We start from the raw sequence: 26657 nt of genomic DNA on the forward strand, positions 1-26657 counted from the left end.
AAATATTACATGACATATTAGCCCATATTAATCAGTTCAATAGACTTCGTAATTCATAATTTTCACATGTAAAATGTTAATATATGAGACTTGCACATGCAGCTAACAATCTCTATTATTCCTGATCTCTACAAAATTAATATTGTGGTAAAAAAGTAGACACAACAAATATCACTGAATATTACAACTGCATGCATTTGGGTCTAGAAGCACTTTTTTCATAAAGCTTTCCAGTCAAAGACTATCAGGTAATTATGTCCTGGATTCTTACCAACACTAACCTGTCTATGTAACTGCCATTGGGTACACCATAAGCATCATACAAGCCATATCAAACTGATTGCATTAGACTTAATGTAACCAATTAAGTTACCATGAAAATAAACATAACCTGCACATTGGGCAAACATTCTGGTATCTGAAGTCTGTAAAGCCAATGTTGTACTGACCGAAGTTAGCAGGCATAATGTATCATACAACTTTCATTATTTTATGCGGGTAGCAAGCTGTGGGCATATAAGTTTGAAATACTTACAGATATGAGAATTACATTGATTAGTGCCATAAAGTTTCCATAGTAACTGAAGTATTTATGACAGATTATTTTCTGCAAGGCAACAAGATGTCTGTGATGCTGGAACCATCTTATGCTTGGTTTCTAAAATATATAGACATGTTATGCTTATAAAAAAAGGTTTTAGAAAAGAACAAACTAAATTCAATTAAAATAATATTTTCATATAATTATTATATAAAAAAAAGAAAACAATTTAAACAAGAGCTGTCAGTAGTACAGCAACGCTCGACTATTCTTAGTGCTTGATAGTAAAAAAAATGCTTGATACAGTTACCTGCCTCCTGTTTACAGGTTGGGGTCATGATGGTGAACAAGTGTGCAAAGTTTCAAAGCCATATGTCAATGGACTTTGAAAATATTTGAACTATTTACAAAACTTTAACATAAATTCTAAGTCGAAAAAGGGCATAATTCTGTCAAAATGCTTGATAGAGTTACCTCCTCCTGTTTACAGGTTGGGGTCATGATGTTTGAACAAGTGTGCAAAGTTTCAAAGCCATATGTCAATGGACTTTGAAAATATTCGAAACTATTACAAAAACTTTAACGTAAATTCTAAGTCGAAAAAGGGGCATAATTCTGTCAAAATGCTTGATAGAGTTACCTCCTCCTGTTTACAGGTTGGGGTCATGATGTTGAACAAGTGTGCAAAGTTTCAAAGCCATATGTCGATGGACTTTGAAAATATTTGAACTATTACAAAAACTTTAACGTAAATTCTAAGTCGAAAAAGGGGCATTATTCTGTCAAAATGCTTGATAGAGTTACCTCCTCCTGTCTACAGGTTGGGGTCATGATGGTGAACAAGTGTGCAAAGTTTCAAAGCCATATGTCTATGGACTTTGAAAATATTTGAACTATTACAAAAACTTTAACATAAGTGGTTACGCCGACGCGGACGCGGACGCGGACGCTCGGGTGACTGCAATAGCTCTACTTATTCTTATCGAATAGTCGAGCTAAAAATTGATGATGTGACGTCATGATGTGATGATGTCACAAAGAAGAATGCGCGACGTTACGCGGCAAAATCAGTAAAAAAATACTTAAAATCACTCAAAAAGCAAGAAATAAAAAGAAAATTTATTTGTTTTACATATAAGATTGAAATATATATTTCATTCGTGAACACCAGCTATTCTATTTTCACTCGTGGCTACGCCACTCGTGAAAATATTACATCTGGTGTTCACTCAGTGAAATTATATTTCAATCTTACATGCAAAACAAACAAATATCCTCTATATATAATTATTATGAAATGTATTTAAAGGGAGATAATGATTTCAGAACTATTTTTTTCAATATGATGAGTTACCTCCCTGTGGAGTTTTTCCATTTCCATCATACGGAGGACAGAGACAAAATTGTTCCAAGATAACATCTGGTCTTGTGTAAAACCTTGAGCAATTGTCTGAAAAATATATTTGTCAGTTTTAAGTTCACAAGAGACAGTTTGAAATTCACAGAGAGCAAGTGCATTTTAGAAAGAGGATTAAATATTCAGTTTTTCAGGCACCAGTGTAGCCACACCAAATGTTAGCTGTGTAATTTTTGTATTTTTATATTAATATTCACTACACTTTTTCTGCCTCCATACAGTACCACACATTTGTATGGCCATCTTCCGGATGTAAAGTATGATATCTGTATGTTATTGTTTTTTAACTTTTTCATAATTTTTATTTTAGGTTTTACTACTGTTAGGTTTCATAAAAGTGTGTTCATATAGTCTATATAATTATAGGCACCTATATTCTATAATACATTCCTGTAATTCTTCAAAAAGTCTGAGGAAAATAGCCTGTAATTATATTTACAGCTCTAGTAACTGAAAGGCTAAATTTACAATAGGCAGCTCTAAATTTAGAACAGGACACATGGATTACACAAGTTCAGGATGTATTATAACATCTGAAGTACAAATATATATATCAAATTGTACAATCATTATCACATATCCTATTGCCGTATTGCACTTTAATCAGCTTGAAGTGTTTATTAATTGTTTTCTACATTGCTTTGCACTTAACAAAACTGTACTTTAATGAAAGTATTTAAAAATTTATTTAAGGCAATTTATTTAAACACCTTATTTGTTTTTTTATGCCGATTTAAACACAGTTTTGTTCCTATCTCTGTGGTGAGTCCACCTGACCAGCTTTCCTGGATAACCAACCAGTAATTACCAATTTCTCAATTTCTGAAATGACTAATTACTAATCCCACATGATTTCTGAATCAGCAGTGAGAGCCAAATAACCATAAGACTCAATGTCTGAAAACAACTGTCACAATGTAATTTTATCTTACTCGAGGATCGATAATATGCTTTCCCTATTGAGCTAATTTCTTTTAAATCTTTAAAGGAAGCCACAAATTCAGTGGATTAAAGGGTTAATATTATTTTGTCAAAATATATAGAGACTCTTTATGATATTGCACGCTTTTCAATGGATAATTGTGACATTTACATATATACATGGCTGCTGTCAATTTATGAAGAAATCTCTTTTGTTTCTCTAAAAAGGAAGTTTCTGTATGATAAATTCATTATAAAGATTTTTGACAAGTTACATGGCCGTATATAAATGGTTCTTTGCAATATAAACCTCACCCCTTAATGAACACAACCATTTATATAGGGCCATATAGCCTGTCAAAATCTTTATAACAAGTAACATACATGGCTGCTGTCAATTTATGAAAAAATCTCACTTTTTTCTCAAAAGAATAAGTTTGCAGTATTATAAATTCATTATAAACATCTCTGACAGGTTATATGGCCGTATAAAAATGGTTATAACTAGTAATATATAATAACTTACATCAACAAGTATAACTTTCATTTCCTGCGATATTTTAGCTCTGGATACAACAAGTTTCAGATCCCTCACTGTAACACCATTGCTAATGATATAGAACAGATAATAATTTACTATATACAGTACAAAAACCAGAAATCTTTAAATAAACATAAAAGAGGTCAGAATGCAAAAAAAAAAAACAAGAAGCGCCACAATGCGACGAAAACCAGGTTTTCAACGACCAAATTTTGATGTGACAGCAATCAATAGGTCAAAGTACACTGAAGTTAATGAGTAGAAGCTGAAAATTCTATTGTAAGCAAATGACCTTGAACTTGCTCCCAGATATCAAAGTAGCAATCCAAAGCTGCCACTCAGCAAGTTTATTGTCAAAAAAGGTCAAAGCAAACTCAAGTTATAAAAGCAATGAAACCTAAATACATTACCTTGAATCCATCAGACACCTGGGTAGGCAATCCCAAGCTGGCCTCTTTTTATAATTTAAGCCTACCCATTCATTCAAGTTTTGGTGTCAAAAAGCGCCAAAGGCAAACTCGAGTTTTTTGAGGCGGAAACTGGGAATTTTTTCTTTTTTTTAGTAAACAGTGGACCTTTGGGACCTTTGGATCAACAGACACCTGGGTAGCAATCCCAAGCTGCCTCTTGATAATAAGCTATCCATACACCAAGTTTGGTGTCAATAGGCCAAGCAAACTCGAGTTATTGAGCAGAAACTGAATTTCTATTTTTAGTAACAGTGACCTTGACCTTGATCACAGACAACCTGGGTAGCAATCCCAAGCTTCCTCTTGATATAAGCTATCCATACACCAAGTTAGGTGTCAATAGGCCAAGCAAATCTCAAAGTTAAATTGAGCAGAAACTGAATTTCTTATTTACGTAATAACAGTGACCTTGACCTTGATCACAGAACACCTGGGTAGCAATCCCATGCTGCCTCTTGATATAAGCTATCCATACACCAAGTTTGGTGTCAATAGGCCGAAGCAAACTCACAGTTATTGAGCGGAAAACTGAATTTCTATTTTTAGAAAACAGTGACCTTGACCTTGATCACAGACACCTGGGTAGCAATCCATGCTGCCTCTTGATATAAGCTATCCATACACCAAGTTTTGGGTGTCAATAGGCCAAAGCAAACTCAAGTTATTGGAGCGGGAAACTGAATTTCTATTTTTTAGTAAACAGTGACTTGACCTTGATCACAGACAACTTGGTAGCAATCCCAAAGCTGCCTCTTGATATAAGCTATCCCATACACCAAGTTTGGTGTCCAATAGGCCAAAGGCAACTCAAGTTATTGAGCGGAAACTGAATTTCTATTTTTAGTAAACAGTGACCTTGACCTTGATCACAGACACCTGGGTAGCAATCCCAAGCTGCCTCTTGATATAAGCTATCCATACACCAAGTTTGGTGTCAATAGGTCAAAGCAAACTCAAGTTATTGAGCGGAAACTGAATTTCTATTTTTAGTAAAACAGTGACCTTGATCACAGACACCTGGGTAGCAATCCAAGCTGCCTCTTGATATAAGCTATCCATACACCAAGTTTTGGTGTCAATAGGTCAAAGCAAACTCAAGTTATTGAAGCGGAAACTGAATTTCTATTTTTTAGTAACAGTGACCTTGACCTTGATCACAGACACCTGGGTAGCAATCCCAAGCTGCCTCTTGATATAAGCTATCCATACACCAAGTTTGGTGTCAATAGGCCAAAGGCAAACTAAAGTTATTGAGCGGAAACTAAAAGTTGACGCCCGCCCGCGGCCCCCCCGCCCGCCGACTTCGGCCATTACAATAACCCGGTTTTCATTGAAAACCTGGTTAAAAACAACAATCACAAGTTCATTAAGCAAAGTCAGTATTGTAAAGAATGCATCACTTCTAGTTCCAATAAGCATTTATCCTTTATATAATTCAGCATGACAACTTTAAAGAAATGGCAATTATAAAAGACGAAAGCAAAAAGAACAAAATTTCTTGAGTACATTGCCAACTATTGATTTTTATAGAAGATTGTTTATCGGGCCCGATTTTTTGTTGAGAGTTTTAAAAGTGCCCTGTCCAAGTCTAAAGCCTCATTAAAAATGTCTGCATAGAACCTTGGGCAAAAGAATGGCAATAATAGAACTCTGACAATAGAATGGCAATAATAGAAATGGCAATCATTGAACTATGACAATAGAATGGCAATAATACAACTCTGACAATAAAATGACAATCATAAAACTAAGACAAATAAGTGACAATCATAGAACTCTGACAATAAAATGGCCATCACATAACACTGACAATGAAATGGCAATCATAAAACTCTGGCAATAGAATGGCAATAATAGAACTCTTGACAATAAAAGGCAACAATAGAACCCTGACAATAAAAAGACAATCATAAAACTAAGACAAATAAATGACAATCATAGAACTCTGACAATTAAATTGCAATCACATAACACCAACAATTAAATGGTAATCATAAAACTCTGGCAATAGAATGGCAATCACAGAACTCTGAAAATAGAATGACAATCATAGAACTCTGACAAAAAAATGGCAATCACATAACACTGACAATAAAATGGTAATCATAAAACTCTGACAATAGACTGGCAATCACATAACACTGACAATAAAATGGCAATCATAAAACTCTGACAATAGAATGGCAATCATAGAACTCTGGGAAATGGAATGGCAATTATAGAACTCTGGGAATAGAATGGCAATCATAGAAAACTAAGAATAGAATGGCAATCATAGAACACTGAGAATAGAATGGCAAACATAAATATAAACAACAGAACCGCAATCATAGAATTCTGACAATAGAATGGCAATTATAGAATTCTGACAATAGAATGACAAACATCTTACATTTCCAAAACCATGTGTCTTGTCTTAATTAACTGAAATAAACTCTAATACTTTCAGGGCATGATCATTCTTGCATTTATAAGCATATTAAGATTTTTTTCTATAATGAAATGAGTAAGCAATTTAAACTGATATGGCATATTTAATAGTTGATAAAAAGAGTCATTTTGCTGATGATTATCATGCAACTGGATGAAATTAAATAATAACTTTTTTTACTGTAAAAATTCTTAAAGATCATGTTTATAAATGATATTATGTAACAATCGTTATTACTTTACTGGATAATAAATACAAATAAACATCACATATTAGTATATTTTTAAATAATATGGCCAATGAAAATGTTTCCAAAGGTAAACGTGTTATCTTCTATGTACAAATGTTGCCAATTACAAAATTCTGTGTTTTTTCAAATTATTTGATAGCAAAATGTTACCTATCCTGCTATATGGTAGAGAAATTTGGGGTTTTAAAGAGTATTAAATGTCTTGCATGTAAAAAATACTTATGTGTCAATGAAAAAACATCTAACGCCTTTTCACTAGGCGAATGTGGGCGTTATCCTCTCTATTATATTCTTATGTACGGTGTTTGAAGTATTGGTTAAAAGTAATTAATATGCCCGATACAAAGTATGTAAAAAAAATGCTTTAATTTTCTATTGGACACAAATACAGATCGTCATTTTAATTGGGCCACAGAGATAAAACATTGTTGGATATTCATGGTTTTAGCTATATGTGGCACAATAATCAAAATTTAAACCACAATAAATTTATTTAAGAGTTTACTGAAAGGGTTAAATCCCAGTATTTGCAAAATTGGTATAGTGTTGGCGAATCATCATCAAAATTATCAGTATATACGGGTATAAAATTAAGTTATGAGCATGGTTATTACATAGATATTTTATTTGTATGTAAATTGAGACACTGTGATGCTCATATCAGAGCTGGCGCTTTAATTAATTAAAATTAGGCAGACATCAAGGTATTCTGAGAGAACAAAGACTGTGTAAATTATGCAATAGATCTAAAATCGATGACGAGTGACACTTAAATATAATTATAATGCATATTGTTAATCAGTAATATTATTATCATAATTATACTTCGTACATTTAAAGACAATAAAATAGGTAGGATTTAAATAACAACATATTGCTGACATCTTACTGATATGTTTTCTATTCAACAATTTACATGTAGTATGTTTACATCATATATTTACTCATCTTAAATTCAATGTATTTATTGTGTACACACCTAATGTTTCTGTATTGTACATCTATGTGTCAAGATTGTACATTTATGTGTCAAGGGCCAGTGGTCATATCACTTATATATGATTTAGCGCGGAGGAAGGTAGTCTAGTACAAGTGTAACTCTCCAGGAACGATGGTTAGGAAACTACCCGCCTATATGACTGAAATACTGTTGGGAAAAGGCGTAAAATGAAACAAACAAACAAACAAACAAACACTTATATATGAGTTGAGAGTATAACTTACCAGGAAATATCCTCTAAACTGATTATAAATGATAGCAGTCAACATGTTCATAAAACAATACAGACCTGTAAACAAAATAAGTGACATCACTTACTTACATGTGATAATATTAAGTTGTAAACTGGTTGTTATTAACACTTATAAATTTTTCTATGACAGACATAAACTATCTATCAGAGAAAACAAACAAACAGTCTGAATAGTGAGTTTAAACAGTGACTAAAAATGTTTGTGGCAGCCTGAATGGCTGAATGGTTAAGGTCACTTGTGCATAAAATCAGGGGTGAGGGGCACCATAGGTTTTCCTCTACCAGCACGTCTCCAGGATTTTTATGGGATATGTATGACTAAAGATTCATCCATAACTAATGAACAATTTTTAAACAACATGATTTTTGACTTTCATATAATAAAATGGCACCCCTAAAATGGGTTAAAACAATTCCTACTCAGGTGTGGCGATCTACTATTTATTGTCCGATTATCAAAAATACAAAACAAAAGCTTAATGAACTTTACAAGAATAAATCATAAGTAATTATTTTCTACATGTTTATATATGATTCAAAAGTAAATCATATGATATCTTACCAATTATCAAGAACACAATAAAGAAGAGGGCATATAATCTGTTTCTTCTATAAGCAGGTAATGTTACTGGAATAAAGAAACAACAGTTTGTAAATAACATTTGCAGTATTTAAAGTATAAAATTTGCTATTTTCCTCAGTACATGTATATGAAACAATATTTCCTTAGCATGACTGGATTTAAAATAAACAAAATATACATCACTTTCCTTAGAATTTTCTTTACCTTATAATTTATCATAAATGTCATAAAGAAGTAGGTTGGCCAGTAACTAAGGCCTGTAACAGAGACCTATAACACAGGCCAATAACATAGGCCAATAACACAGGCCAAAAACATAGGCCTATAATATATGCCTATAACATAGGCCTATAATACATGCCTATAACACAGGCCTATAACATAGGCCTATAATACATGCCTATAACACAGGCCTATAACACAGGCCAATAACATAGGCCTATAATACATGCCTATAACACAGGCCAATAACATAGGCCTATAATACATGCCTATAACACAGGCCAATAACATAGACCTATAATACATGTCTATAACACAGGCCAATAACACAGGCCTATAATACATGCCTATAACACAGGCCATTAACATAGACCTATAATACATGCCTATAACACAGGCCAATAACATAGGCCTGTAATACATGCCTATAACACAGGCCAATAACATAGGCCTGTAATACATGCCTATAACACAGGCCAATAACATAGGCCTGTAATACATGCCTATTACACAGGCCAATAACATAGGCCTGTAATACATGCCTATAACACAGGCCAATAACATAGGCCTGTAATACATGCCTATAACACGGGCCAATAACATAGGTCTATAATACATGCCTATAACACAGGCCAATCAATATTGCAGGAAGTATACAACCTTAAAAGCAATGGAATCACCCTTCTTTGAATTTGGGACAGTTCATTCAAATTTTAGTTCATTTCAACATCAAAATACAAACAGTATAGAGCCTGGTCAGACTGCACAGATGTCTGACTCTATAATGGTGGCAAAAGCTTAATAATTACATTTCCTTGCAGAACAGGGGTTTTAAAGATTCATTGTTAATACTGAAACCATAAATCATAAAGATAAAAATATTTACCATCTGGATTGTTAGCAGTTGTAAGTAGCACCAATAAACTCATGAAGGAATCTGTTAATGTTCTAAAATAATCTGACTCGGAATTACCCTGAAAATAAAGTAATACCATTTGAAAATTAATCATTAAATAAACAAGATAATATAATTAACTTAGGTATTTTTTACAAATATTCTTTCACTTATCTTGCTCCATTTTCAATCACTTTAAAGCAATAATTATATTGTACTTATTTGTGAAAGAAGAAACGCAATAACAGTTATAAAGACATCTAGAACAATTGCAGACACCAGGGTATGCTCACCAGTATTAAACAAACATGATATAACATACTTGCATTGATCAACTTTTTCTTAATCTCTATGTATTTTATACCAGTTTAGAAAGGAAAGAAATATTCTTCAAGGAACACTTCAAAGCAATGGTGCTGTAAAATACTAGTCCTCAATATGGCAAAAAATACAAAGCTATTTTACCTGTGTGCTGTTTGATGTACTATTGGCAAGGTCACCTTCAATGTCAAGGCCATCTACTATAGTAGAAGCAGCTGTTGATCCTTGCTTCGGGAATAACAGCATTCCAAATAATGTAAATATATAGAGATGTAATGCCATCAGTAACAGCACACTGGAATACAACAAAATAATGTAAATATAATTAGATGTAACTGGACATGTTAATATTTCAGGATCACAAAAAGGAGCAAAGTATATATCAATTTGAACATTGTAGTCTTAATGTGCAGGCTTTTTAATAAGTAAGGTTTGATGCATTTTTATTTACAATTAATTAAAAGGACTTTTAATAATTTTGAGTAGAGATTTATGAAACATATGATCTAAGGATTTGTATTCCTACAGTGCATTTAAATTTCACACACAGATACAACATGTATATACTAGTGGTGAATAACTCACTGTTGTATCATTTTATTTTCATATCACAGTTTATGAAAATATAATTGACTTTTTCATTGAAATTTTCACAAAATATGTTACTTATGAATCACACTTACCCTAATATTTGTGACAAAGTTTTGCTCAGTGACTTGAGAATTTTCTTCATAAGAGATGAGTTTTGTATTATAAATATTGGTCTCAGCATGCGTCTAACTCTTACAACCTGTAAACATCACATACATGTATATACTTGAACGGATGAAAGGGTATTCACTTAAAAATTATATTAATAATCAGATAACTTTAATATGAAATTTTGATAAAATTTAGGAAGATTGAGGAAGGACTTAGACTGTATTTTAATAAATTTTAGAAACAGACCGTATTTTGATAAAAAAAATTAGTGTGTAAATACAGAACAACTTCTTCCATGCTTAAGTAAAATGTTAAAATGTTGTCTTAACCATAAATGTATTTGTTTCACAAGTAAATAAGTATGAACACCAGTCAACATTTTCAAAACACCATTTAACACTTTCCATATTCCACATAACATTTTCCTTTAACATAGTACATGTATCAGCGTAAAAAAAACAAAAAACATTTCATTCTTTAAATGTAAGTGCAATATTATAACAAAAATTTTTCTGTTTCAATGATGAAAATTTTCATCACTTTTAATTGACAAGTTTCAATACTATCTGGTGAGATGAACAACAATTACCTCTTTACAGCCTATAGATAATGACACTGACCAATCAATCAGAGAAATAGCCAAAACAACTCCAGAAACAACCAACCATTTGTTGGTACGTAGATGATGAATTCCATAGATACGACCCTGAAAATATCAATCAAGTTGATCTAATAACAAAATTCCCTTCAAATCAAATTCCAAACAGAAATAAAAATGTAAATACAAAATTCACAAAAAATTATTCAAAAAGAAAAACATAGCAAGCTTTATTGCATCAATTGTATCATGAATAAAAGCCATGGTTAGATTAAAAACTCATTTGACCAAGTCTTGTCTTTTCTAAGTACTAGACTTATAATATATAGAATTTACTAGTATTTGACAAAAATTTAACTCCATATTGATGTTTATTATGAAATTTGACAAAATCAATTGAAGTACAAACATATTTCCTACTCAATATATAAGCTTACCTTCAAAGCAATATCTGCTATCAAAAGTAGTAGACAAAGTAATTCTAATGTCTCAGTTACTCCACATGGAAATTGTACTCTATCTTCTCGTGTACGTATATCTGATGTCCAACTCAGAGAGGAAGGAAACTCAAAAAATGCCAACATATGTAGGAAAAGAATCACAAAATTTCTAAACCTGAAATGAGAATTTTTTTTTAATTGAGACCACACTGATGTATTGATAAGATGCTTTAACATTTGAATTTTATCTGTCACAGTGCAGAACTATTCAATAATCAGAGGAGAAAGTATGACAAGATGGCTCAGTTGGATGAGCAGCAAATTCTAGCAATGCAGTATTCACAGGGTCCTGGGTTTGGGTCACACTCAGCCTTCACATTTTTCTCACCCTGTGACATACATTGTCAAATCTATAAAACTAAACAACTGATTTAAATGAGTCAAAGCAAAGTTCTAGTGTAAAATATGGACCACATCTTACGATGTATAATTGAATTATTTTAAAAGTAAATAAAGCAATAAAAGAAGCTAATTTAGATCAGTTTTTCAAATAAAAACTAAAGTAAAAAGTTGTCTCCATAACTGTTAATATAGAATTTCAACATACCAAGAGCATGGTTTTGAGTGGTAAAACTGGTATATCTTCAGTGATTTGAAGTCCACTTTATGATCTATAGAACGATACTGGAATATAAATAAACTTATTAGCATTTTAATTCTGAAAAAGAATAATACAAGAGGGCCATGATGGCCCTGAGTCGCTCGCCAGAAACAACTGCTTTTCAGTGTTGGAAATAATCCATTGTCAATATTTTCTTATATTAAATTTGAGCATAGAATATGTTTAACCTTTTACCACATGAGCATATTGTGAAAAATGGCCGTTTTCATTGAAAAGCCTCCTGTTACAAGTTCAAACTGCTCTGAAACTATGAAAAATGCTTAAATACTGATAAAAACTTGCCACAAATGTTGACTGAACGCTAATCTCTGTAACAGCATGTTCAATCTTAAATTTCATCTTACCATGGCAACTGGGGAACGTCTTAAAAATTGCGAAAAATCACTATTTTGCATTGTTTTTTTTCATCAAAACTGATTTCTAAGTGCTGCAACTTCTCAATGCATTGAGATAGAGTAAAAGGCTTTTCAGCGTTGGTTACACATTACCTTAAGATTGACCTGAGGCTATTTTTAGCCCGTCACATGTCCAAAATTTCTTAGCGATGATGGGGACTGTCAAACCCCCCAAACAAAAGGGGGCACATCCCCCTTATGGCAACTCCCAGATGTATTTTTTTGATGGGGGGGGGGGGGGCCGTGCCAAAAAAGTGATCACTTTTTTTAAACAACATTTCTCAAACGAAAAACAGTGTTTGAGGCCTAAATAGGGCATTTTTTTTACTGTCTGAGGCCTCAAAAGGGGTCAAAAAGCCGCCAAAACACGCTTGTATGAGGGAAAAGGTTAAGCAATAATTTGAAGAAATGCCATGACCTGGGGCATTTAAGCTTTAGCTTAAATGGGGCCAATCAAATTAATATGAGCAACGTTGATAAAAGACTACCTAAGAATGCTACAAAGTTTGGTGATCATCTATCAATTAAAAGGGGCTTTAGCGGCCCCTTAAAGGGGCCAATCAAATTAATATGAGCAAACTTCATAAAAGACTACCCAAGAATGCTACAGACAATGTTTGGTGATCATCTATCAATTAGTTCTGTAGTAGATGTTTAGTTTAACTATTTTTAGCTCTGTTGACCCCTAAAAGGGGCCAATTGAAATGACATGAGCAAATTCAAGTGTGACTGTCACAAGGATGCTACTGACCAAATTTGAAGTAAATCTGCCCAGCAGTTTCAGTGAAGAAGACGATTGTTGACGCATGACGACGGACACTGGAGCATCCCCCTTTAATACTAATAGCTCACCCTGAACCTTTAGTTCTGGTGAGCTAAAAATGCAGATTGATGAAGTAACAGTTGGAGGTTTTTTAAAAAAAACATCTCTTTACAATTTTTTCTTGATTATTAATGAAAAATTTACCTTTCTGAAATGTTACTATCTAATTCTGATATCAAAATTTTAATTTACTTGGAATGATGATGATAGTGAATATTGTATAGATTTAAAAAAGATTTCAGCTGAAGACTGAAGCATTGAAAGTGCTTAAGTATAAGAAACTATTGAAAATGATGGACTTTATTGTGCTTAGTATTGATAGTGATGGAATTTGTTATATTTTTTTTTTAACTTTTCTTTCTTTCTTAGTTGTTATTAGTTCTATAGTTTAACTTTAAATTAGTTATATAGTTCCTTGAAAAATATAACGCTTGTAGAAATGACTTTTCACTTACCATTGCAGCATCTTCAAGAAAAACTTGAGCTTGTAAAAGGCTCAAATTCTCTGAAACAAAAATGAGTTTTGGTGTGTATGATTTAAAATTCAATTTATAATATTTGAGCACCAATAACATACTGAAATAGGTACAAAATTTTCTTATTTCAACTACTATTGTGATTTGAACAGTGAACACCAAATACATGTACTAATTTAACTAGGGTTAATTTTCAAATTGACAAAACCTGACACTGTTTGAACATAGGAAAATTGGACAGTTATTTTTTTGTACTTGCAAATTACTTGTGTGAATTTAATGTCTCAGTGTAGGCTCGGACAAACATTTTTATAATCAAAGAAATTCACTTAGACATTAAATTCACATATCTGCTACAAAACTATTAATTGATGTACTTAATTAAACGAAGTTGAAATGATCCCTTTAATTTGAAATTTTTTGAACAATTTGCTATCTTGAATTTATCAAAAATGAACGATCAGCACTAGCTCAACTATACTTCTATTGTGAATTGAAAGTGGGAGGTACATTATAATATAAATACATAATTGAATATGCACATAGTGTCAAAGTAATGAAAATGAACATTATAATATACAGCGAACAAGGCAGTGAACTATTTGGCAATTTATTTTTAATGTTACACTGATGCATTTATATGTAAATTCTATGTAAAAATAGATCTATTTCATCACCTTACCATGATTTTATCTACAAAATGTATTTAATTTTATCACTCCCTTACGTACCACCCCTTACCATGATTTGAGTCTGTAGTTGTATTGACAGAACTTGTTGACTCTCTGTCTTCTCCCGCCTGAATAGATCCATACTGACTGACAGGTACTGGACAGTCATATGAGATACCAGTATTTTGCTCAGGGTTTGGAATAAGGAACTGCTTGTCCCCATTCCCAATGTCATAATCTGTTTCCGAGTTGCTGTCATACACTGAAACCAGGACTGAATTATCTGCATCAGTGCCTTTAAGCTTATTTTCTGCAGGATTCGCACTGTTCACTCCCAAATCATTCTGACCTTTTGGTTCAAAGGAGGGTATTGGAGATGTTTCAATTCCTGAATCCATTTTATCAAAACTTTTTCTTTTCTTTTTTTTCTCTTTACTTTTTCACACCTAGATCTGTGTCTTATACAGTATATTTCTCAACTTTTGAAATAATTGCACTTATTTAATCATAATTTTGTCTGTTTTACAGTTTACATCAGCAACATAAACACTTTTAACACTTCTATGACTTACAAATCTATTTATCAGTTTTTATTCTTTTTTCTATTTCTTGGCAGAGTGATGTCCCTTGTTGCATTTTGATTGTTATTTAACAAAATTTCTCTCAAAGAACGTAATTCTATGTATCTAAGCCTAATTAGCCTTTAGACTATTTTTATGTCGGCTTTTATAGCCAGACAAGTAAGCCATTCGAACTGACTGATTAAATTCACGTCTTCCAGTTTTAGATTTTGTCTCATAGATTTTTACATACTTAATGTAGTCGGAGTACTGTTCGATTAAATAAAAGTAATGTTATCATGAAAATCAAGCACTTTTTAAAATGGCGGCCCCCGGAGTGGCGGTGAATGCCGGTAATTTTAATTTTAAATATATAATAAAAGTAAATAATGAGCTATATTGTATTGCTTTTACTAAATGAAATAAAATGAAATCGTTATTTAGATATTCAGAACAATTTGAAGCACATGTTGGTGAAATTTTCTTTGTTTTTGCAATAGGCCTATTTGTTTTCAAAACGAAAGAAAAAATACGCTAAGATAAGATAAGATAAGATAAGATAAGATAAGTTTTATTTCAAGTCGGCAAGTTTTCAACAATACAACATAAGCTCTAGGAGCTTTTATAACCGACTGTAAATAACATAAAGTATAAGATCAACAAATATAAAACAGCTACAATAAAAAATGATTAGACATGTTAAATATACATCACATGCATAAAATAGACCTTTTAGGATATATTTATAAAAACGAATCATATGCTAAAAAACTAAAAAATGATAGTTTACCCAAATCTACATCACTAGCAAAGTCTAGTATCTAAAAATTTACTTAAAGTTCAATAATATACCGAGTAAACAATTAAAAATTTAATGAATTATTTAAATAAATAAATAAATAAAAATACTAAAAAAACATACATTTTTATATATAATTTAAATATGAAAGACTATGGATTATCCGACTACACAAAGACAGAACGTATTAAACATGTAAGTCATTAGTTGAACTCATTTAACAGCTAGCTTGAGTCATGCTGGAAAAGATAAGCAAAAAAAAACAACAAAACAAAAAGCAAAATCAAAACAAAAGATCACAAAATAAAGCAAAATCCTATCTAGAAACTAAATTAGAAACTAAATGATAATATTAACATAAGCAGGGAAGAATAGCAAAAACACATTTAAAGCAAGCAAGGAAAAAAAAAAAAAAAAAAAAAAAAAAAAAAAAAAAAAAAAAATAAATGTGACCCAAAAGAAAATGTTCATACCCAGAAAAATAAATAAAAAAGTGGAGTAAATCAAGATATAGAAGTTAGCTGCAAGCAATACATTTACACTGTTTACCATTCCAGGATGAAATTAACTTTTTAAACTGAGCAAAATTTGAACATTTTCTAAAATTTTCGGGAAGAGTATTCCATAAAGCAGGTGCAGCATACCTGAAAGATTTTTTACCTGTAGTTGTAGTTCTTACTTGCGGGATCTGCAAAATATTTGAATATTTAAAATTAATACCAGTAGTTTTCTTGACAATAAGGTCAGACAGAACAGCAGGAGACATATCATGAAAAATTTTAAAAGTTTCAATGGCCATAGCCCTCATTCTTCTTATTTTTAGAGTTGGTATATTAACTTTTATCAGCATATCTTCATAACTTGAATTAAAATCATTATAGACAAATCTGAGTGCTCTTTCCTGTAGTTTTTCCATCTTGTTTGTATTATTTTCTGAACAGAAATGCCATGCCATAGGACAAAAATTAAAATTGGACAAAATAAAAGTATGAAAGATTGTTAGCCTATTTGTTTGATTTAAATTGTGACCTATTCTTTTGAGGATGTTTAACTGATTAGCAGCTTTTTTACATATATTGCTTATGTGAAAATTAAAATTTAATTGTTGATCAATGTCGATGCCAAGGAGTTTTACAATTTCGTCACATGTTATTTCACTAGTATTAATTTTGAAAGCTGGGGATTTAGTGAAAGTTTTCTTCCCTACAGCAATAGCTTGAAATTTATCAGGGTTAGCTTGCATTTTATTAAAATGAAACCAATTTATAAGATAGTTACTTTCTTGTTCTAAGGTACATATAAGTTCATCAAAATATTTAGTCCGAAAAGAAAGGGTATTGTCATCTGCATAGTTATATAAAGTACATTTTTTTATAAAGAAAAATATGTCATTTATGAAAATATTGAACAGTAGAGGGCCCAGGATTGATCCTTGAGGGACACCTTTGGATATATTAGCCCATGAACTTACAATATTGCCTATTTTTATTTGCTGTTTCCTGTTTGACAGATAAGATTGCATGAGGTTGGTGGCAGGGCCTGATAAGCCATATGCTTTTAGCTTATCTAAAAGAATGTCATGTGGCAGACAATCAAATGCCTTAGATAAGTCCATCAAAATTGCTGCCACATATTCATTGTTATCCAGGGCCTGTCTCCAGTCCTCAAGCAGTCTTAACAGAGTAGTTTGACACCCATGGCCTTTCCTAAAAGCACATAAATAATTGTCAAATATATCATCAAAAAAAGCAGAGAGCTGATCAAATAATACCTTTTCAAAAAGTTTAGATGGAATAGGTAATAAACTTACTGGTCTATAGTTAGATTTGGTCATAGCGTCATTTTTTTTAAAAAGCCAAAATCAAAAAGAATTCACGAATTCGAAAACCTAGCTAAACGCCGTTTTCCGGTACTTTCTGTACATAGCTCTGGGGAATTCACCCAATGGAGTGTAATAGCGAACTCGATGTTTTCGGCCTTTTTTAAAATCAAATTGAAATAAAGTAATTATTTCTTTATAAGAAAATAATAAGATATCATTGTATGAATAATTCCATACAAAAAATAAAGTAAATACACAAGTTAACGCACAAAATAACCTTATTTATTATGGAAGATTCCACTACGTCTGTTTGAATTTTATTGATTTTCATTATAAACAATTTATTTTTTTGAATAATTTGGAATAGATATTAAAGGAATATTGATAATTTTCAAAAACATCATTTTTTTCACCTTAAACAGTTAAATAATGATAGAAAAATCGAAATATCACGTAACTGTGTTATGTACTTCATTTGATGTAATTCCCCAGAGCTAAAACGGTAACGTACCGGAAAACGGTGTTTAGCTAGGTTTTCGAAAAGGTCAATCAGTAAAATTAATAATAATATGAAAAAGGCAAAGCTTCAAAGCGAGCTCAATTTTCTTTTACCGTAAGATAGTTAAAAATAATCATTTTTGTTTTACATTTTCCGTTTTAAATTGCCATTCGGTATTTTATACACTGCTTCCGTTTATTCTGGTTCCCTCTTTCTATCATGGTTCATATATAAGTGCGCAGGACACCAGTCTACGCTTCCGTTTTCAATCAGAGTACATCGGCTTTTATCGTTATCTTGTAATTCAAAAAGTTGTGATGTGTCCAATTCGGTACTTCGGACTAAAGTTTTCAAAACCATCACGTACCAGGTCCTTGCATTACCGAAAAGCTCACTTTGCGAGCCGGCCCTTTCGGGCCAGCGCATCGAGCTTGCTATGAAAAAGGCGGCAATCTACTGGATTAGACCCCTATGTGTTTTTCAGTAGTAAAACTTGTATATAATACACTAAAGAAAACGGAATGAACCTAATATATACTCCTGGTTGAGACTCCGGGGTCTAATCCAGGATGTAAAGCCTCAAAGCGAGCTGGATTTACTTTTACCATGAAATGGTATAAAATTATTGTTCATTTTTATTTTACATTTTCCGTTTTAAAATCGTCATTCGGTATTTTATACACTTCCGTTTATTCTGGTTCCCTGTCCTCTTATGCTTCCCATACAAGTGCGCAGGACACCAGTCTACGCTTCCGTTTTCAATCAGAATACCTCGGCTTTTATCGTTATCTTGTAATTCGAAAAGTTGTGATCTGTCAATTTAGCGCCTCGGACGTAAGTTTTCAAAACCATCACTATATAGCAGGTATTGGCGTTACCGTAAAGCACGCTTTGCGAGCAGGCCCTTTGAGCCAGCTCTTCGAGCTCGCTATGAAAAAGGCAAAGCCTCAAAGTGAGGTCAATTTACTTTTACCTTGAAATAGAATAAAATAATCGTTCATTTTTATTTTACATTTTCCATTTTAAAATTGTCATTCGGTATATTATACACTGCTTCCATTTATTCTGGTTCACTGTCTTATGATGGTTCCCATATAAGTGCACAGGACACCAGTCTACGCTTCCGTTTTCAATCAGAATACTTTGGCTTTTATCGTTATCTTGTAATTGAAAAGTTGCAATGTGTCAATTCAGTACTTTGGACGAGAGTTTTTAAAACCATCACTTTTAGCAGGTACTCGCGTTATTGAAAGCTCGCTAATAAAATAATTGAGAAATGAAGAAATTATACAGTAGTATTGAAAATGTTGTATGGCTCACTCAGTTTGTTCACAGACAACAGTGTCAAATAAAATTAAAAGAAAGTGAATCCGGGTCAAATCAGTCCTAAAATCAGTCCTAAAACTAACTTGGCTTATGAGTCATCTCAGCCCTTTACCAACTCAGCATGTGTCAACAGTGATTTTTTTTTTAATTTATAAAACTGGCTTTCTGAAGGGGAAAATATAGCACAATAAATCAGTAAAGGGAAAATTAAATTCTAACAACTGAGAATTTCTATTCAATTTAACATGCATGGTACAAAGCAGAGGTTATCTATAGATGATATAAGTCAGATGTAGGGTTGGATATCGTTCTTCACGAAACGGTCCGATACCGATACCGGTACTGACGAAACGATACGGGTATTTTATCGATACTGATACTGATACTTTTACAATACCAAACCCTTTGCTGCAAGTATAAGAACTGAAGAGATAATTATAACATGTAGTAATAGAAAATAAATATGTTGCATTACTGGTCTTTCGGAAATTTCATGCTGTAAAGTATACTTTTCTTTTGTTTTTTGTGTTTACTCTTTTTTACAACATTTACATATGTTAATTGTAAAGTACTTTTACTTTTTCATCAAAAGAGCATGACATAATTTAAACACAGCAAAATATCTTATGCAGGACAGCAGTCTGCAGCTGAAGTCTACAAATTATTGTTTTAATCTCGATATCTATACATCTGAAAGAATTTAAGACAGTTGGTTATCTATTATTTTCTTACAGCTATTATTATTACTGTGCAGCAATGTTATTCTGATGCTGATATTCTTTTTTAAATCACATTATTGTTTACTATAATAAATGAAATCACTGGATTGGTTGGCTTACTTTGCAATTTGGAATTACATGTAAGAAATTTCATTAGATGTTTTTTTCAGTCACTAAAATATGTTTCCAGTCTGTTCTACTGCAACAGCACAAACATATTTTCCACCAACAATTAACTTAGAAATTTTGAAATACATGTATATGCACAGTCAGCACAGACTGTTTCCAAAATGACTTGTTTACATTTTCTTGTTAACCTAATATTAGTCCTTGTAGAAGTCATAAAGCATATACCTATGCTTTACAAATAATAAGGATTTGGTGTTTATTAATATTGAATTTACCTTTCAATTTTATACATCTTTTATTTATCAATAGCATGCACCGTGAACATCTTGCTACAGAAAGAAAGGGTATTGTCCTTACCAAATTGCATAATTCCATACTGCTCAAATACGCAAAAATACTAGCCAACATTTGCAAAAAAATCCTACAAAACACTATATGAAATATGTTTCAGTTGTTTAAAGTATCACAGATCTAAATGTGTAATACACAGAAGTTGACCTGTGACAGGTGCATAATAGGCTATTCAAAAGAATATGCCTCCCTTTGATGTTGTTACTCTATCACCATCAAAGAGCCGCCGACATTCACACTTTTTGATTGAAGTTCTGTCAGCATTCTTTTGTTAAGAAAATGTGTACATGTTTAATAATAGTTCAGTGTTACACCAAAAACAAAAGGAGGCATATTTTGATGGAATATTTCGGCCTCATTTATGTTCAAATCGTAATTCACGTGTGGATTTGTACATGTGGTAATGGATGAAAAGAACCTGGAAACATTAAATATGTATTCATTATGAGTGTTTAGAGACTTAAACTAAAAAAAGGATATAATTATTTTCTAAAAAGCATTGTTTGAATAAACAATTGTCATATGTTGGATTTACATTGTCATTACGGCAAAAGCTGTGGAAGGACTGTGTGCGATGTGTCGATGATTACTCAAGTATTTGATTTGTTTTCTTGTTGTTTCTTTGACATTTAAAACTTACAACTTTTCAGCAAAATCAGTTCAAATAATTATATTTTCCTGCCGAGTACAAAAATATTATTATCTTGAACATAAGCGGCACAATACTTTTACAAAAATATCGCCGCGTCAAAAACTTCAACTTTGCCGCGAAAGCCGTACTCGTCGCATGATAATAGTACACGTAATTCATAGTTTGTTTTACGTGTTTGTAGGCTGTTTTTATTTAAAAATCTTCTTATTTTTTTGACATATTGACTATTAAATTATTTTTTTTTACAAAATTACAAAAGTATCAAATCCAGTACCGGTATTTTACGAAACGGTATATACCGGTAATTTACGAAGTTACTATTCGGTATAGGACCGATACCGGGAACCGGTGTCCAACCCTAGTCAGATGCTGTTAAGTGAAGAATGTGCACAGAGCATTTTAAAGGGAATATGTACCTATTTTAGGGAAAACAGCCTTTATTCGGCTGTAAAATACAGTAAAAAAAATCACTGGTCAACCCGGCCCATAACGATATATTGTTGGTATTAAATGGTTACTTTTTTTTAATAACAGGCTGATTAAAATGCCCTATTGGTCTCTTATCACATAAAAATCATATTTCTGGAAAATGATTAATATAATGTATGTTTTTTTCTAACTTGTTTTGTTTATTAAGCATTATATATGATACAAATCAAAATAAAAATATTTTGGTTACCTTTTATTTTCTTAGAATTATTTCCCTTTTCCCCTTTTCAGGAAACAGAATATTTGAAGTTCATAAAAATGATGCTGTAATGTAAAATTCTTAACAGAAATGTGTCTAACAACTTCATTTTGCTCAAGATTAATATGGAATTAGGCAAAGCCTATGAAGGGTTAAGTCCTTAAAAAAATTCCTTTCATTTTTCCGTTGTAAAGGTGTCATTAGATATTTCATTTTCACTCTGAACATTCAACGATTATTATTTATCTGAAAAGTTGAGATTTGTTCCGTTATCGTTTTTAAATTACCCATCTTTTATCATTGAGTTACATTTTAAATGGCGGCGCCAAACTAAAACTAACACTGAATATTTCATTGTTTGGTATAGAATTCTATATATTTTTTAATTGTTTTTATTTGATTTTCTTTTAAATATACATGTGTAGTCTATAGCCGGGCAAACCAAAGCCCAGGCCCGCATATGCTATTACCTTTATTCTATACTGGTTGGTGACCATCAACTGGACATTTTTCCACACAGATTACATAATTTTAAAGCTAAAAAAGCTAAATGCAATAATTTTAGACTATGACTTATTTATTAATTATGCTTTTTAGTTAATCTAAAAGTACCAATTTGGATTTTTACATTTTTACCCCCAATGTTTGTGGCAGAAAAAAAGTATTATGCCTTATCATATAGTTATGTCACAGATAGGTTTTATTTTGAAATTAAATTGCAATTTGCAAGAAACATCTGAATTTATTTTTGTTGATATATTTTTAGCTGCAAGAGTATGGAGTCCTTACAAAGATTTTCAAAATGTAGTGGAAGCAGCAATCCACAAGAGGCAGACAGATGCTATACATGACCTGGAGGTCATGTTGAAAAGACATAAAAATGACTTTTTAACTTTGCTGAAAAATATTGTAAGTAAGAGTAGAAAAATGGTAGCATTTGAAGATTTGATCCTGCCTTCTATCAAAGTTTCAGTGTGTGCTATTACTGTTTTGAGTTGAAACTGATAAGTGAATACACATTTAATGGTTACACAATATTATGTTGGAAATGTTTAATTTGTATAATTTTGAACTTTAATAAAAATGTATTAAACTTACCAGTAACATATTGACTTAAGGTATTAGCACCCTAATGCATTACCTCTGCTTTGAAGAGTATTCAAATAGGCTAGAACTACTGTTAATAACTACATTGAAAATGAGGGCCATGGGTTCAATCCCCAGAAGGGTCAACTTTTTTTTTCTTTCTTTTTTTCTTTTAACATTATTTATGTATCTCTCATGTCCCATTTGGAAAGAAAAAAGTGTTTAATTTTGATTTTTTAATTTATATAGGTATTTATTGGCTAAATTATGCTAAATCTAGTAATAAATATGGTACCTGATATTTTCAAAGTGTAATATAATCAAAACTAGACGGTAAAAGTATTTCATATTTTACAAGATCAACCAATATACTTTTTTAAAAATTTAGGGAAACTTTGAAAACAGGCACTAATTGGGGTAAATTTTAAGAAATTTTTTAATTAGGCTCCCTAAGTAGAAAAATGGTCAGACACATGGTAAAAATGGGTGGGGTAGGGTAACATTTTTATACAGATTTCATAAATTTTAAGTAGAAACCATAATTTTGCTTATTTGGATTGTTAGCTGAATGGTACTATTTGTTTCTTACCAAAAATTAATGGGAAAACATTTTTCATTAAAATGTTATTGCAGATTATTTAAAGGTTCCTACTTTCTAAAAAAGGGCCCTCATAACATCCTAGCTTGAGTTCAGAAAAGTGGCCATAACTTGATTTCCGTACGGTAAACTTTGTTTAAATTTTGCATACAGGTGTACTTTAAGGTATACATCTGACTTATGATGTCAATTTTTTAGTTCCTGATAGTGCCCATTAGGGTCCTAATACCTTAATCTTCTTTGAAATCGATGTCTATTTGAAAGTTTGAAACACATTTGCAAACTTACTATTTTATTTCAATAATAAAGGATTACTTGAAATAGATGGACATTTTCTAGCTGTGATATAAAGCATAAATGAGCCATGTCATGACAAAACCGACGTAATGCGTTTGCGACCAGCATAGATCCAGACCAGCCTGCGCATCCGCGCAATCTGATCAGGATCCATGCTGTTCGCTATCAGTTTCTCTACTTGTAATAGAGTTTGTAAGCGAACAGCATGGATCCTGATCAGACTGTGCGGAGGCGCAGGCTGGTCTGGATCCATGCTGGTCGCAAACCAATTATGTTGGTTTTGTCATGACACGGCTCAAATTTTCCTGACTTTCAGCCTAAGAATGCCACACATCGTGAAGCAGTAAAGAAGTCAAACACAGTTGGTTTACCAATCCATGGAGAGCAGAGAACACAGACTTTCCCAGACTCCTTTATTGAAGAGGCTATTATTATCAGTGATTTGTTTGATCTGAATGAGTTTGCTGCACTAGAACTGTTGATTGCTGGTAACACTATACTTTTGTACAGTGAAATTTGAGAAAACCGGACGCTGAGAAAATCGGAAATCTCTAAATACCGGACGAATAATTCAGTCCCAAATTTTCCCTTCTTTAAACTATTGTATTAAACATTGACAATACCGGAATCTGTAAAAACCGAATATCGGACTGTTGATAGGGGACAACAAAGTCAAATATATAGATAATTACCCTAACATAACCGGACAACGAAGGTGTGAATAACCTTGTGTACTTATCAATTGGTTGTGCCTAATACGCTAACTGAGCGGGAACGGAACAATGATTATCTGATTTGTTTATTATGTCTCTTTTCACAGTTTGTTTAATTGTAAGGTATAGATGTTACCGTTTTATATGAATGCCAAAATGCACGAGGTATTGATCAGTTTAAATCAGTATGAATAAAAAATAGAGTATTTTTATACTGCATTGCTTTTTGTATATATATTTCCAAAAATGACAACGCAACGGTAACGACATTTATCGGCGCTAAGTTCTATTCAAGGCCGAAAAGAATTCGTCGAGAGGTGTCTATAAGTAACAAAGTTAAATTAATTAAAGACAGTGAAACTTTGCCGATACCTACTTTAAAATTATTTATCTGACAAATATGGTATCGACAATATTTACAATTGCGGCAGTATTATAAACAAACAAAGTAAACTATGCTGTAAACATATGGGGATGTAATCGGACTATATCGCTACGAGATAACTGCTGTTTGTTTAAATCTAAAATTTTATTGTATTTATATGCAATAATGGGACAAAAGCAATTAAAACATATTTTATTGTATTTTTATCATTTCCTTATTTAGTAACATACGTACACATGATCATGAAAATGCAAATATACAGCACCCTTTCTAAGTCATTGATCGGTATATAGGATTCCATGAACAGCTGAAGGGGACATTGAGAATACCGGAACGCTGAGAAAACTGGACTAAACCCTCGGTCCGAAAGCCGTCCAGTTTTCTCAACTTTCACTGTATATGTTCAATGTTATAATTTTGGTTAAAATTAATAGATCAAATGTTTATACTTTATTTTATGACGGTTGAACTGGAAATTGTCAAGAATTTGAAGAAGTCTTTGCTCCAGATAAATTTCAAGTTCATTTAATGATAACAAATGCTCCTTAAAAATCTTTGATAATGTTCAGCCAAGTAGTCTCATAACAACACAGAGATGTTTTATAATGTTTCAAGTTTGTAAACTTCTGCAGGATTTGTATATAAACATGAAGCTTTAAATAATTTGAACTGCAGGATGGTTTAGGAGGATGACATGGCATATTTGTTTGATATTTAATTGTTGTAATGATGCCTTTAGGTGAAGACAATCGGCCAGATTTTCCGGGTTTGACCCGGGGACTTGTAGCTGTGTTGCTGTATTATGATGGCCGTAGAAGTTTGGTCAATGCATTACGGACACTGCTTTTGGCATTGTCAGGAAGGACATGGACCCTTGGTCTATCACCAGATCTCACATACCTTACCAATACTTATGTACAGAAGTTGGTAGAGGAGAATCTTACAAACAAAATTCTTGGTAACTATATGAATACATATTTCTTATTACAATAAACTATGTTACCTAAGAAAAAGTAAAGCTTATTATTTCATAAGCCCTTAAAGAGTATAAGCTGAAAACTACCTCACCACCAAATCTAAATGGGGGGGGGGGGGGGGGGAATTCTCAAAAATATGGGTGAATCCCCCCATCCCCCTTCCTAGAATAGACACTGATATTTTTAAACACATAAACTGTAAAATTGTATTGTTCCAATGATATTATGAAAGATTTGAAATAGTTGTTACATACAGTGACACACATGAATATTGTATGTAAACAGAATGACATGTCCCTGATCATAATATAATGCTGCTGTTTTAAATCTAGGGTTTTAACGCTTAAAGGGACTCCACTGAGGTTAGCACAAAAGCCTAAAAATAACATTTTAATTTCTTACATAAATGAGCTGGGGCACTATA

At 32.2% G+C, this 26657-nt stretch overlaps 2 protein-coding genes across 2 annotated transcripts in view; one reads left to right on the top strand and one right to left on the bottom strand.

Moving 5' to 3' along the window:
• LOC132759254 (two pore channel protein 2-like) overlaps nucleotides 1-15281 on the bottom strand; it is a 28449-nt gene extending 13168 nt beyond the window's left edge. The window contains exons 1-14 of the mRNA XM_060750996.1: nucleotides 14703-15281; nucleotides 13941-13990; nucleotides 12193-12269; nucleotides 11583-11760; nucleotides 11137-11253; nucleotides 10529-10635; nucleotides 9990-10140; nucleotides 9516-9603; nucleotides 8387-8452; nucleotides 7709-7860; nucleotides 5858-5919; nucleotides 3406-3541; nucleotides 1896-1991; nucleotides 536-658 (exon numbers count right to left, since the gene is read on the bottom strand). Coding sequence (XP_060606979.1) covers nucleotides 536-658; nucleotides 1896-1991; nucleotides 3406-3541; nucleotides 5858-5919; nucleotides 7709-7860; nucleotides 8387-8452; nucleotides 9516-9603; nucleotides 9990-10140; nucleotides 10529-10635; nucleotides 11137-11253; nucleotides 11583-11760; nucleotides 12193-12269; nucleotides 13941-13990; nucleotides 14703-15030 — 1731 coding nt within the window. The 5' untranslated portion in view covers nucleotides 15031-15281. The remainder of the gene's footprint in view (nucleotides 1-535; nucleotides 659-1895; nucleotides 1992-3405; nucleotides 3542-5857; nucleotides 5920-7708; nucleotides 7861-8386; nucleotides 8453-9515; nucleotides 9604-9989; nucleotides 10141-10528; nucleotides 10636-11136; nucleotides 11254-11582; nucleotides 11761-12192; nucleotides 12270-13940; nucleotides 13991-14702) is intronic.
• A 138-nt stretch (nucleotides 15282-15419) lies between these two features.
• LOC132759255 (nuclear pore complex protein Nup205-like) overlaps nucleotides 15420-26657 on the top strand; it is a 48768-nt gene continuing 37530 nt past the window's right edge. Inside the window, exons 1-4 of the mRNA XM_060750997.1 lie at nucleotides 15420-15545; nucleotides 22944-23086; nucleotides 24475-24646; nucleotides 25996-26214. Coding sequence (XP_060606980.1) covers nucleotides 15515-15545; nucleotides 22944-23086; nucleotides 24475-24646; nucleotides 25996-26214 — 565 coding nt within the window. The 5' untranslated portion in view covers nucleotides 15420-15514. The remainder of the gene's footprint in view (nucleotides 15546-22943; nucleotides 23087-24474; nucleotides 24647-25995; nucleotides 26215-26657) is intronic.

The sequence above is a fragment of the Ruditapes philippinarum genome, unplaced genomic scaffold, assembly GCF_026571515.1.
Source record: "Ruditapes philippinarum isolate M1 unplaced genomic scaffold, ASM2657151v2 ctg865_1_1_1_1, whole genome shotgun sequence".
Taxonomy (NCBI): Eukaryota; Metazoa; Mollusca; class Bivalvia; order Venerida; family Veneridae; genus Ruditapes; species Ruditapes philippinarum.